The sequence below is a fragment of the Haplochromis burtoni genome, unplaced genomic scaffold (assembly GCF_018398535.1).
Source record: "Haplochromis burtoni strain Fernald_Lab_line unplaced genomic scaffold, NCSU_Asbu1 Contig_134, whole genome shotgun sequence".
NCBI classification, from domain to species: Eukaryota; Metazoa; Chordata; class Actinopteri; order Cichliformes; family Cichlidae; genus Haplochromis; species Haplochromis burtoni.
Window position 1 is genome coordinate 685,541 of NW_024582495.1, and position 15,165 is coordinate 700,705.

The 15,165-nt window shown below is 39.7% G+C and overlaps 1 protein-coding gene across 1 annotated transcript; it reads left to right on the forward strand.

Moving 5' to 3' along the window:
• Window positions 1–1,578: 1,578 nt before the first annotated feature.
• opn7d (opsin 7, group member d) lies at window positions 1,579–15,165 on the forward strand. The gene is made up of 6 exons (XM_005930669.2): window positions 1,579–1,918; window positions 8,559–8,649; window positions 8,721–8,883; window positions 11,055–11,182; window positions 11,303–11,637; window positions 11,954–15,165. Exons 2-6 carry the CDS (start codon window positions 8,559–8,561, stop codon window positions 12,431–12,433), a joined length of 1,197 nt encoding a protein of 398 aa, XP_005930731.1. The 5' UTR covers window positions 1,579–1,918; the 3' UTR covers window positions 12,434–15,165.

Sequence of the window (15,165 nt, forward strand, 5' to 3'; positions counted from 1 at the left end):
AGTATTCATGTTGTTCAGAAGAACAATTTCAGAATATATGTGAGAGACTCCAAAACTCTGTTAACAGTCCTGTGGAGCCTTTCAGTGGTTGAAGTATAATTCATTAAATTAAAGTGCTATTGCTACGTCCCTTATTGTTGACTGTTTTTTTTACCACTTTGGAACAGTAAAGAAATCAGTTGTGAACACAGTTCTGGCACATTACAGTAAACATGTTGGTGAATATTTTTTGTGCATGTTGTGCTCTTTCCAGGCTAATATTAGTATCATTAATACAATGAAATAATTATAGTCAAGGTGTTTTTTCTCTCCATATTTTGTTAAATTAAATAAATTAAATTAAATTCAAAAATTGTATAAGGCAAAGTGTCTGTTGACTGCCTATATAGATTTGGGGTTTTATCTTTTTATTTGAGTATTATATTATTTTATCATGCTGATATTTCTCTTCTGATCTCAGCTTTGGACCACCTAACACATGAAAACATGATCTAGCATTGTTTAAAACTAAGTGACTTGACATTCTTCAGGTCCAGAAGGAAAGTGACTGTGCTCACTTTCAACATGATCTCTAATAATTTCCACTTGCTCTGATCACTTCCTGCCATGTCCAATATTACACTAAAGGGACATCATACTACTGCAGCCACTGGCTGTGACACTAAGTTCATCTAAACGTGTCTGAGCGAGCAGCCTGAGAAGGACCAGAACCCTGTGCTGAGGTATTAATATGACAGCACAGCTCTTTACAGCTTTGACAGCCCTGCAGCCTCGGCACAGCTCAGCGAGTGAGCCCACGCTCCCTTAAGCAGCTTTCCATGACTGTCAGTCTGGGAGTGGTGCTGCTACAAGCAAACTGCATTGGTGGGTATGATAAAGTGGGATGACACAGTGCTTCAGGTGGAGTTCAGCTGCTCCCTACCAGGACTGGATTTACTGTGTGACCGAGGATGACACTTTATTTTCTAAAGTGGCTGTCACATTCATTTTAGACTTAAATTACAGAGAGCCACCTAAAAAATTCATTTTTAGTCACAAATTACACATCAAATTCCAGATGCCAGTAGCACAGCAGCAGACATACATTGATCAGCACCATAAGCCATTGTTGCTACTTCCATTCTTTGCTTTGAACTGGGACCATGACATGAGACCATTATAAGCCAAAATTATGAAACCGTGACTGAATTCAAAATCGAATGAAAATAAATCAGAACACCATTGCCTTCATTCCTATAAATTTATAATCAATTGCTGCTTTTCTCTCCTGCTGGCTACCAACCTCAAGATTCATTAATTAAGAGATTTGATACCAGCAGCTCACAGCAGCATGTTAGTCAGCTGTGGAGACTGATTTGGGAAAACCCACCTTACACACTTGAATCGCATGCACGATTCATTCATATGCAAAGTGAGAGGATAATCCAAAGTGTAGGGTATGTGGGGAAAAAGTAGTGGTAGTAAGAGTGGGCAGAGGAAATGGGGAGGGGAGCGGTACTTTGAGTCATCAGTGACACTCGGATCTTACCAGTATTATGCTGATCCGTCTCTCTCTCTCTCTCTCCCGTTATTCTCTCTCTGGCCTGCCGTCACTGTGGGCTTTTCGTTCTCCATCAGTTGAATGCCCACAATAATGATCAGCGCACATGCTGTAAGATGCAGCGAGCATGTGTCCACCTGGCCAGCTGCATGCAAGTGTATGTCACTGAAGGGGAGGAGGATACCTTAACCGGACTCTTCAGTGTGAGGCTGAAATAGAACCAGTGCTCCCCTCTCTCTATCCTTCCCCCCCACCTCTCTCTTTTTCCTCCACTCTCTGTCTCCTTCTCGGTGGCTGGCCAAGCTCCTCTCCTCTGTGTCCTGCTCTCCACCTGGCCTCCATGAGTTTAATTGAGGACAAGCCATTCCTCCCTGGAAGGTAAGCAGCGTAGCCGCGGGGTGTCAATTTTCAGAGCAATACAAAGAGATTAGACAATAACAGAAAAAAAGAGGGGGGGATCAACAATGATGTCGCATTTATGTGACTCCCGAAATTTTGCTTGTTTTTTTTTTTAGTGTTTACTACCAGTGAACAGCGAGATAGGCGCTGACATAGATCAATATATATATATGTTTTGTTTTCTTTTATTCTTTTAGATCCGCTTTTTTTTCCTGTGAAAATGTCTGGTAGTTTTTCCTGACTTGCAATTCTTCCTCTAACATGACAACATCTGGATATGTTAAAAGGTTATTTAGTGAAGGGCATTCATTTAAGGTTCAGATACTAAATCAAGGGAGCGAAAATGAATTGTGCAAGCTGTAATAATGATGAAGATGAAGGCTCAGACCTCACAGCCGACTCGTGGGACCTCCGGCAGGATTAGTGACGAGATCCTGATTATCCCACTCTGTAACAAACGAGTGCTTTTCTTTATCTGGTGGTCCAAGTTGAAGCCGTCACAACACTGACCATTTGCAAGACAGCCTGCCTTGATCCTGAGCCGCTTGCTGCACGTTGTTTATCTGGATGGGTTTGCCTGCATGCATGAACTGTTTGCTGTTGTTTTCGTTGTTGCTTGTGCAGACATATGTGATTGTGGCTCACTCAAAGCTCTCTTCGCAGAAAATCAATAAGTGTGGACAAAGACGGATTTTGTTGTGAAGTCCTTCTGTTGGATACAACATAATTTAACAAAGTGACTGAGCTCCAACTGCAGATGAGAATCAAAGGCAAATAGGAAATGAAAACAGCTGTTTGAGGGCATGACACTGACCTAATCAAAAGTTTCTTTTTCTATACTAATCAGAGATTAATCACACAATAGTTTGTGTGATATAGACTGATGAAGATGGTGATGTGCACATAGCCACAGAGGTCCAACTGAATATTATAAAACAACTTAACATTATAAAGCTATTTTATAGCATTGTATATTAAAAAATATTTATGCCAAGTTAATCCAATTAGGATGAGCGACACGTCACATGACCAAAAGTTTGTAATTGCCTACTTGCATCAGACCATTTATGATTAATTGCCTCAGTAGCAATCAGCTAAATGGCAATCTGTCCTCTATGTTACCACAACTGCAGAAGGTCTATGCTACAATCAAATCATGCGCCATCTCCCTTTGCTTAATTTATTTACCCGTATAATTCTGCTGACAACTGATTCACAGTTACATTAATATGATGCAGTGCTTGACTTCTTAAACACATCATGTGAACGCAGATTGCATCATATGTTAATTCTCCAGGTTACATAAGATATGTCGTATGCCCAGCAATGTTTGAAGGAGTTGCCTCCAACCATGCTGTCATGCCGCTAAAACTTGCTGTAAATATTGTACTGTGATGGCACTCGCTTGTCACTGTCAGTCACTCTCAGATGAGGTGGCAGTTCCACACAGCGAGGGTGACAGTTGACTTTAATCTCACAAAGGTTCCACTAGGTCGTCGTGGCACGTACCACACAACACACTGGACATCATATTTGCTGCTTTGATTTTAAATACTGCTCAACTCAAAGGGCTTTACCACCGATTCCCAGCATCTAGTGTGGTAGAGTGCTGCTGGGTGAGGCTGTCGGTGGTATAATTATGTTGCCCTGAACTAGAACACAAGAGTTTGAGTTGTATGCACCATATCTTGCTTTCTTTTTTTCCCCTTTTTTCTTTTTTTTGTTGACTGGTTAGGCACCAGTCAAACAGGCCTAAAGACTGGTCAGCGGTCCTTGACAACCACCAGTTGCTAGGGAAAAAATGTGTATTCGTCAACCAATTGGCAAGTGGTTGCTGGAGGCTATGGGCCATCTGTGAAACTAGCTGCTAGAGCCACCGTCACAGAGGCCTAGACACCAGTAGGAGGCGCCCGGGCACCCACCAGTCAACAGGGAAAATATATCAATTCCTCGTCTGGTTGGTAAATGGTTGCTGGAGGCTGAAAGTGGTCACAAACAGACATTTGGTGCTGCACAAAAAAAAACCTCCTTGCAATTGCTTTGGTCACTAGTCAGTTGGTACAGTTGCCATAGTTTATATGGAAGATGCTGACTTGCCTGTAAACACTCGCCTAATGGTAGTGAAACTGTCTAGTGCTATGCTGTCTATTTGACTTCAGTGAAAATAAGCTGTGGATCACACATTTGTGATAAGTGTTTCACATCGCTGGGGAGGAATGTTGGCCCACTCTTCTTTCCAGAATTGTTTTAGTAATTCAGTCAAATTGATTTAAGTTTTTTGGTTGAATTGTTGTTGTGTTTCAGATCATTGTCCATAACCCAAGTCCTCTTTAGCTTTATGGTACAAACTGATAGCTGGATATTATCCTTCAGGATTTTCTGGTGGAGAGTAGAATTCATGGTTTTAGTGTATTAGTTTTACACCAGCTATCTGAAAATGTAACTTTTGTTTGTTCAGCCAACAGAATATTTGCCCAAAGTCTTGGGTAGACGAGCCTTTGGGTTCTTTTTGGTCAGCATTGTTTTTTCCCCCATGCCATTTTTGCCCAGTTTGTTTAGTACTGTTGTATCATGAACACTCCCCATAAAAGGAGACAAGGGAGGCCTGAAGTTCTTTGGATGTTTTTCGGGGTTCTTTTGTGACCTCCTGGATGAGTTGATGACGTGTGCTTGGAGTGATTTTGGTAGAACATCCACTCCTGGAAGGTTCACTAGTGTTCAACTTATCTCCATTTGTGGATAATGGTTCTCATCATAGTTCACTGGAGTCCAAAGGAATTAAAAGGATCTTTCACTGTAGACCGTGGTATGATGGGTTGCTTTTAGAGATCTTTTAATTCTATTCAATTCAATTCAAATTTAGCTATACAGTGCCAAACAGTTGCCTCAAGGCCCTTTTAGCCTACTTCACTTTGTCAGGCAGGTCCTATTTACATGAAGTATTGATTCAGCAGCTCTGTCAGGTAAAAAAAAGAAAAGAAAAAAAGCTACATTTTTTATTTACTCTGGTTACATTTGTCTAGTGTTAAAATTAGTTTGATGTTCTGAAGCATCCTACTTTTAGAAATACTAAAAAAAAAAGAAAGGAAAAGGAAAGGGTCAAATACTTTTTTATGGCACTGTACACTTCTGTTTCACTCTAATAAGGATGATAATTTATAAACTAAACATAATGTTAAACCTGAAATTAGTGAGTGACACTATAAACCCCCCAGGAATTCATTTACAGAGGTCATTTCCCCATAGACGTCTATACAACCAGGTATTTTTTTCCAATCAGAGGAGACGTGCCTGCTGGCTATTAGAGGGAATACAGGCTTAAGGCACTTCCACACTGGTTTCACTTTTCAGGTTATTTTTTTCAAGCATATTTGTAACACAAAAAGGCATAAATAAGTAAAAACTGTTCAATACTGCTTTGAAATGTACATATATAAACAGTGTAAATGCTCAAGGGACAGGGCTGGTAAATCAAGCCAAGCATGCAAAATTAAATGTGGCACTTTGCATTAAGTTCACATTCGATCACAAACATTTTCTGATTCATAATGTCAATGCACATACACTGAGAGCCATTATAATGGCAAAGAGGGTAATTTACTTTAGATAAAAATACGAATCCTGATGGCAACATTTTCTGAAGGAAAGAAAATGCTGGGTAACAGATTAACATTTAAACACAAATCAAAAATTGAGACTGGCTGGAAACCTTGCAGATACACAACCATTGCTCTTGAGCATGTGGTCTCTTTGCTCTTTCACTCGCTGACATGCCTGTCAGCCTTTAAATGGCTGCTCATCTCTGCTGACTACAGACATTTAATGGTTATGAGTGACAGTTCTACTTTCAGTGGCACCGCAAATCTCACAGTTTGATAGCTTGCCTCAGGCAAACTTGTTGCAAACTTAATAGATAACTTGTCATGCTGACAACAGCAGTAAAACTGCAGAAATATTATTTTAAATATCCTCTGCAAACCACATGATTCTACAGGGTCAGAGAAGGAAAGGATAGAGTGCACATGTGCGTGAAAAATTAAATAATAAGTCAGGTAAGCAGGTGATATAAGGCGCACTTCTCACGTCATCATCTGGAGGTCAAAGTCCTCGTGTCCCTGTATCAAAGGCGTCCAATTATTAGTTATTCAGGCAAGCTCAGAGACATGACAGTTGTGTCATAGCCCACTCAGCTTCAAAATACTCAATCTATCACAGCAGACCAATGACAGAGTTTATCTTTCCATAACAGCTCCCTTTTCATTTCCACACTCGCTATGCTGATCCGAGTATTTCATAAACTGCTGATCTGCTGGGATTTTTCCCACACAGCCATGTCTAGTGTTTACAGAGAAAACCTCCAGTACACGGCAGCCCTCTGGGTGAAAGCACCTCGTTGATGCTAGATGTCAGTGGATAATAACCAGACTGACTTGAGCTGATACGAAGGCACCTCTGAATGCAAAACCTGTTAAACCTTGAAGCAGCAGAAAACTCGTCAGCAAATCTGCAACAACTATGTGACGCTATGATGTCAAAATGGGCCAAATGGGCCATGTCCACACTAATACATTTTCATTTGAAATCGCATCCTTTTCTCTCCATTTTGGCCTTCCATCCACACTGAGACGGCGTTTTCAGTCAAGGAAAACGCAGTGTTTTGAAAACGCTTTCCAAAGCGGATACATTTGAAAACGCCGTTTGGACAGCGAACCCGGAGCCTTTTCGAAAACGATGACACATTTTTTCTATGCTCCGCTGCTTTTATATATAATTAAGAATGGGTGTCTCTAATATATCTCAGACACAGTTTAAAGAAGTTGTACCCACCTGAAAACGTATTTATGAAGGGCAACCCATCAGACAAAAGTTGGCATAAAGGGACAGGAGCTTAAATGTCTTTTAGCGTCAAACAGAGGAGCTACACATAAACCCAATATAACATAAATAAGGATCATATTTTAAAATTTGAACTATGCAAAGCTGCTTTTGTTTTATTATGGAGCTAATGCAAAAATAAGCATATTATGATCCAATTAAAAGGAAGATGCACGCTTTCTCAGTTACAGAGCCAATTTTAAAAAAAAGAAAAAGCTCAGTCAGTGATTGTTGAGAGTGCTTGAGCTTAAAAACCAGCACACTTGAGAGAGAAGCATGTGCACATTCAGATCTGTGCAAAGGATGTTTATGATTAATATCAACTTTAAATCTTCCAAAACCTGACAGTTTCCCCTCCCAAGAGATCTCATGAGATGAAAACATGTTTTGCACAGATTTGAGTGAACACACATTTTATCAGAACACATGCTCTCACAAACTGTATCTATCCCAGCAATAACAGGGCTGATCATTAATGTGGTAACAGTGTTGCTTTTAATCAATACTGGAGATTAGATGCTGAAAGAAATACAAAGAATTGTTTCTTCAAGGTAATTAATTTGGGGAAGAAAAGGCTTTGGAATGATAGTAAACGTATGCTACGCCAGTTCCATCACTGATTCCTAAAACACCTGAGGGGAAATTTACTTGACTGAGAATCCATTATTGTGCTGACACAAGAATGAAGTTCATGGAGTTGAGTGGTACTAAAATGGGTCACAGCTTTGTACTCCGCTGAGTCTCCTCCACTCAGACTGACTGGACATTTCGTCATTGACTGGCGTGCTGACTTGCATAGTAATGAAGCTTCATCCCTGTGATTGCCTAAGTCCTTGAACATCAATATTGCCTCTACATCATCTCTGGTAGCTATCCAACTCTTGCTCCGCATTTCGTCCCTGCACCATCCTTTCCTTCCCAATTTCCATTGTATTTTTCATTTTCTATCAAGCAAAGTGATGCACTGAATAGCAATCATTATCTTGGTTGCAAATAGCTGGGTAAGAAGAAGCCGACTGGCTAAAGAATATGAGAAGCATGAATGCCTCTGACAGTTTTCAAGTGATGGCGAGAAGACTCCATTAAGAATCTTCCAACAATGTGTTAGAAATCCTGGAGAGCCTGTCAACTCTGTTTCATGGCAGGGAAAAAAAAGAATCACACTCTCACCTCGGCCCATTATGTATCTCTTCGATCACTTCAGTGTCTGGATTGCAATTGCATGTGTGCTTGCTGAATCATGCTTAGACTGCAATTTCACAAGCTTTTTATTCCCAGAAAATCTGAGCACATTTGGTCTTAATCATAACTGTTTTGTTCCCTCAACCGCTTGTACCCCTGTTGTAAATCCTAAAAATGACACCGTGCTTTAATTTTTTCCATCTGTCAATGCTTTTTAGATATTTGTGTTTAATATGAACAGTCCTCAGCTTTTGCAGAGGATTATTTTTCTTCAAAACGGCTTTTTTAATTTATTTCTACATCTGATCCTGTAGGCTGCAGATATTTCTTGCAATAACAGCAGTAGGACAGCTTGCAGTGCACTACAGACAGTGTGCAGTGTTTGAAATGCTTCAGAAACAAAACAGTTTGCATTGATGCGATTTTACATAGTGACTATATATACTTCCTTTTTGCATGTTTTCATTTTTTTAGGATCCTAAGTTGAGTATTGACTTTTGTAAATTCCTGGATTATTTTCAGCTTTATTGACCATGAATTAATTCGAGTGGTGACATTTCAGATGGGAAATGCTTCAGACACGTCTGCTGTGTTTACCTCCACCATCTCCAAGGAGCATGACATCTTCATGGGTTCAGTCTACAGCTTATTCTGTGAGTCCACACAACATTTTTTTTATGCTTTATCCATCTTTAGCACAACTCAATCTCCTTTTCTTTCACAGGTGTACTGTCCATCATAGGCAACTCCACACTGCTACTTGTTGCTTATCACAAGCGGTCAACCTTGAAACCAGCAGAGTTCTTCATCATCAATCTCTCCATCAGTGACCTTGGGATGACACTCACTTTACTTCCACTGGCCATACCATCGGCGTTTTCACACAGGTATCGTAAAAGCTCCTTCTATATTTTTATTTCATTTCAACTTCAAATTCATTTATCAGTAATCATTAATTTTTTTTCTCTATTCACTATAAATAGCTACATGTTATAGCAAAAAAATGGAGATTGATAAACATTTTGTGTAGTTGTGGGCCTTAACTATATTTTCAATCTAGCCCCATGTGGAAGGGCCTCCACATTTAGTGCCATTCCTAACAAACTGATGTGAATTCATCAATTTCCTTCTGCATCAGGACCAGACTGTGGAAGCCTTTTACAGTGAACTCGTTGTCACGTTAAGAGATATCAGTTTGATTCGTTTTGTGACAATAAATAGAACCAAGATGGATCCATGCTTTCATATGTCACAGCAGAAACTGAGACTCATTAACATTTTTCCAATTTTCCTATTATCTAAATTTGGTAAACCGGTGTGAACTGCAGCCTCAGTTTCCTGTTGTCAGCAGACAGAATTGTCACCTCTTCTGCTGCTTTAGCCCTTCTACTTCAAGGTTCAATGTGCTGTGTTTTTAGAGATGCTCTTACCTTGGTTGTAACAAGTGGTTATTTGACATCATCATTCTCCTCAGACATCTGGCTTCACTCAAAGAACTGCTGCTCGCTGGATATTTTCTTTTCAGCTCGCGCTTGGTAAACCCTAGAGATGGTTGTGTGGGAAAATCCCAGTAGATCAGCAATTTATGAAATACTCAGACAAGTCTATTCAGCAATCCAGCAAAAGTAAATCCGCATTCTTCGGCATTTTGATGCTTACTTAAAATTTCAGCAGGGTGTCTTCATCGTGCCTACATGCCTAAGTTAATCAACATATTGCCACGTATTTGGCTAATTAGATATTTGCTTTAATGAGCAGTTTAAACAGTTATACCAAATGAAATGCCCAGTGAGTATATGTTACAACATGTCTAACCTAAAAATCTATAAAAAATGACTTTTAACAGATTTCCTGTTAAAGTTTGTGCACTTCCTTTTTTCTGTCTCTCTGTCTAAATACCTACTTACATTTTCATCATTGACCTCAAACTCCAACTCCTGCTGGGAAAATCAACAGTGCAAAACTCTGAATGAAACCGTTTTCAGTGGAGGACACTGCAGTTTCCAAGCCTGACGAAGACGTGTTACGTCACGAGCATTACCAGGTGTTTGCTTTCGGCTTTGTTTTTTGTTTTTGTCTTCACACTCACAGAGTTTTGCACTGTCAGTTTGCCCTGAGTTCAACAGCTACATCCCAAGAGAGGGCATCTGGCAAAACTGCGGTACATGTCATGAAAATGTCACCATTTCGGTAAACAAAAATAAATCTGTGGTCTCTGTCACTCACCACCATTCTTAGTTGCCAGATTTAGCTGCCTGTGAGTTGCTCTTCCCAGAAACTCATATTCAAATCGAGGGTCTCTGCTGTTACAAGGTGGAGGAGATCTAGTATGCATTTCATACATGTAAAAGTGATCATAATCTGACTTGCAAAGAGCAATTCCAGCACTGCAGGAGAGCTTCAGTGCTCACAAAGAAACATTAAGGTGGAGCACATTTACGTGAGGTCTCTTGTCCTTGTTTTTTATTGACACAGTCTTCCATGTTATATATCCAGAGGTCCTTTGGTGCAATTAGCTTAGCAAACAGTCAGAAAATAGTCATCTATCAACCAAAAATATACTTTTTAAAAACAAAATAATGCGAACACTTTTGCAGACACAAGATACATGATGGCCTCCAGTAATAATAATGTACCTGATTTAAAATGTATTGTTCTAAATTATCTTAACTGAACCTCTGGTTTTGAACAGGGGCTTATTGTTGTTAGAAGAGATTAATAATAACCAAGAAAGAATGAGAATGAGGAAAAGTGAGAACATTTTGGAAAGTGGTTTATTTCATCCTAAATGCCTGAATGCAACTGAAATGGATCATGTTCCAGCAGGTACTCTTAATACTGTATCAGATTGCAGAATAAATATAAACAAATTATATTGGAAATCTATGTTCGGGATGGAGAGGGCTTCCCAAAGCTTGTTGTTATACTTCAATCCTCACACTCAATAAAAAGACCCTCCAAAGCTGTGACTGAAACTCTACAGTTACACTCAAACAGGGAGCACTTTTCTGGGCCCTAGCCTCTATTACATTTTTTTACTCATTGTCTGTGTGTACAGGTGGCTGTTTGGAGAAATCATCTGCCAGGTGTATGCTATGTGTGGAGTGCTGTTTGGTCTCTGCAGCTTGACAAACCTCACAGTGCTTTCCTTAGTGTGCTGCCTTAAAGTCTGTGTCCCAAACCACGGTGAGGGTGGAATAAATTGATACGCATGATGTTGTCAAAGCTACAGAAAGTTTACCAGCAGCAGGAGTAAAACGAGCATAATAACTTCAAGGCACCTTTTTCTATTTCCTCTCTTATCAGGTAACAACTTCTCCTCGTCACATGCCCACCTCCTGGTGGCTGGAGTTTGGTGTTACGCGTCTGTGTTTGCTCTGGGGCCACTGGCACACTGGGGACATTACAGTCTTGAGCCTTATGGGACAGCGTGCTGCATTGACTGGCATGCACCCAACTATGAGCTTTCAGCTTTGTCTTATATTATCTGCCTTTTCTTCTTTTGCTATGTAGTCCCCTGCACTATCATCTTCCTCTCCTACACTTTCATTCTGCTGACCGTGCGAGGCTCACGTCAGGCCGTCCAGCAGCATGTGTCACCACAGGCCAAGAGCACCAATGCACACACTCTCATTGTCAAGGTCAGAGGTTATGGCTGTGTCGCTTCAGCACCACTGACTATAGCTTTTATAGCTAACAGGATCTGAGTAGGATATGAAAACATAAATAATTAGAAGGTTATAAATTAAAATGATTACTTTCTTTATCTCTGTACAGTCTTCTGATGCATATGTAGACTTCTGCATGGATAGATTCAAAACTAAAGTTATAATACTTAAGATATATGTTTTCATACAAATTTGCCACTAACATGAAACTAAATTCTGCATGTCATGTTTTTTGTTCAATGTTGTTTGAATATCTGCATGCATATGTGTGAATGCTCCTTCTCCACAGCTGTCTGTAGCAGTGTGCATAGGCTTCCTGGCTGCTTGGTCTCCATATGCTGTCGTGGCCATGTGGGCTGCTTTCGGGGATGCCACGCAAGTTCCTCCTGCTGCTTTTGCCCTTGCTGCAGTGTTTGCCAAGTCTTCTACCATCTACAACCCTATGGTCTACCTCCTGTGTAAGCCCAACTTTCGCGAGTGTTTATACAGAGACACTTCGATGTTACGACAGATGATCTACAGGGGCAGTCCGCAGTCCGAGCCGAAAGAACGATTCGGATCCACATCACAGCGCAACAAGGACATGAGCGTCTCCACGCGCTTTTCAAATGGACAGCAGGAGAGCTACGGGGCGTGTCTGCACTGCACTGACAATGCAGCTCTGTGTCATGTGACACCCCAAAGGACTGCCTGCATCCTGACTGGATCCACCTACACAGAGGTGACAGTCGGCCAACTCTCAGCCAAACCACAGGCCGAGTTCCTCTAGTGGAACAGCCTGATTCTTTCATAAAGCAAACAAAGGACAACACGTGATCAAAAAGACAAAGAGGTTACTGAACAATAAAGTCTCAATGAGACTTCACCACCTTTGCAAGGACCTTTCATGTCATCCTTTCTGAGTGACTCTTTCATTGTGAAATGAAAACATGATACAAAAACTTCTCAGAAGATTTGCCACAAAAAAGTATACTTGCAATGTCTTGACGTCTACTTCTGTGTCAGCTTGTTTCCTGTTTCATTTAAATGTGCAGTAATTTAACAGGATTCCAAGAGAGCAGAAAATGAGACAGCAGAACCCCCTCCAGCTTAAAGGTTAATTAGGAAAATGTGTACCTCAGTGTGCATCATGAGGATAAACTATGTTTAATATTCCACCAGCGCCAACTGAGTATATTATAAGAACGCATTGCAGTCAAGGACTCTGAAAAAGATTGTTTAGGTTTCTTTACATTGAGGACCGTGATACTGTACGTAAAGGGGTATTCAACCTAAAATGATCAAGTATTCACCGCCTGTAGGAGTGAATGTCTGATCTAATGTTTTGTCCTTGTCAATAGTGGGATGTACTGTAACTGAGACATAAAATCAAACTGGCAGCTGCAGTTTTCTGGGATGAACAACACAACCAAATTTCCCCACTTCGTCCAGTCTGCAGGGTCTTTGAGAGGTTTAATGTTAGAGAGAGTGCTGTAAGCAGAAGATCACTTCAGTCAAGAGGCCTGTACTTGCAGGGCTCCAGTGCAGCATATAACCTGCAGTCATTTTCTAAACAGAGACTGTAGAACAAAATAGTTCCACATTAATTTGTACATAAGTTTAGATTTTTATTTCATAAAAAGCACTGCATGTGACTCCCTTTGGTTTACAGAAACTCCCATTTCAGTTGTGGGGCCTCGCTTCTCTTCTTATTTAGATCTTAGCAAACCAATATTAAAGGGAACCCACGCTATTAAGAAAACTTAATAACCTGTCATTTCAAATTATTCTATTTAAACAATCGACTGATTAGGAATCAAGGAAAATCAGTTTCAGCAATATTTTACATCAGTACAAAGAGAAAGATTTCCAAAGTAGGCCATGGTTAAGACTGAAGGTCCTTGAGAATTATTTTGCTTTACAGAGATTTTGTCTTGCAGTTTATTTTCTGCTAAAAATATGCATTTACATCCATCAGTTAAAAAAGCGATTCCTTTACAGCAACGATGATGTCTTTTCATCCATGTCAATGCAAAAATACAAAGAACTATGTTAGATTTAATTTTAGTTTCTTTTATAATGTGGTCCTGCGCTGTGTGACATCATGTGTATGTATATATGTTTAAAAAGTATCATGTATGTAAAAGTTCTTGTTTAGTATTATTTACTAAAAACACAAAAACAAACGGATCATTGCACTGTTTTGGGGGCACAGAAAGTTGCATCATCTGACAGAAAGCGAGATTTCAGAAAGATTGAAATAATTTCAAATTATTCATAAAAACACTTTAAAACATGAGGGGAAATTGTAAACACAAATTTTACTGAAAACGATCGTAGAACAGAGATTATAATCGAATGTTTAAAATCAGCTCTTATTTTCTGTGAATGAGGCAATCTTTAATTTTTTTTTTTCCGAGCACTTTAATTATCTGTGAGGAAGCTGCTTTGCTGGGTGTTCATTAACTTGGGAGCACAGCAGGTTCAAATTTACTGCCAATGCAATTTTCCATAAAGCAGTTTATTGACATTATAGGAGACACCTCTGTTTAAAATTCCTCGGATGGTGTGCATGTTGAGCATGAAATTTGCTCTCAGTTTTTAGAGAACTGCATTAGCGTTTTTGTGAAGAAGCTGGATTTGAAAAATGAAGCCAAATCATCCAAATGTCCTGCTTGTCCTGCAGTGGATATGGCATTTCTGGAAGGGAAAAAGGCATAAATAAATGAATAAATATTGGTCTGAATGAGGATAACCTTGGACAGCTTTGGTTTTAGGACTTGAGAAACAACCATCTTTGTGTGCCACACACAACATTTCAGGAGAAATCTTTCTGAGAAGGCTAATCAAAAATCAAAATTCACGTTGATAGCAAAGCTGCAACTGTGAGGTTGCCTTTCCTATGACGATTACATGCATGTGCGTTTTAAAACATATAGGAAGCCCCATCTCTGTAATGAAAAGTAAAATCTATAGGGCATATGACCTAAAGTGATGTACTTGTATTTTTTGCTAAACTGAGCTGAAATGAAAATCTTAACCGCAATCCCAACAGGGAGCACAAGAAAATATGCATGAAGGATCAACTTAGATGCAAAGTAATTTATTTTCCCCCAGTTTGAAAAAAAAAAGTGCCTGTAGGATAAGCTTTCACTGGCAACCAATATAGGGAAGCAATGAGATACAGCCAGAGGAGGAATTAAAAGAAAAATAACTGATATGGCACATCGCATTAAGAGAAACTGGCAGCATAGTCCTACTTGGGTGCATACTGTAGCTGGGTGCATTTTTGAAACTGTGTATAAAAACAATTATTTACCTTTTTGATTACTGAGACTAATCATGTGAGATTCTTCATTCTGGTCCGTGCAGTCTGTTTGTAGAGCCAGATGGAAATTGATCGGTAAACATGATTGAGATTATTACTGAGTACACAGTTTTACCATTAAAGACTAAGTTTACCCAGCACAGCACTCAATTATGAAATAAAGCTTCAATTCAACAGCCACTTCAGAAATAATC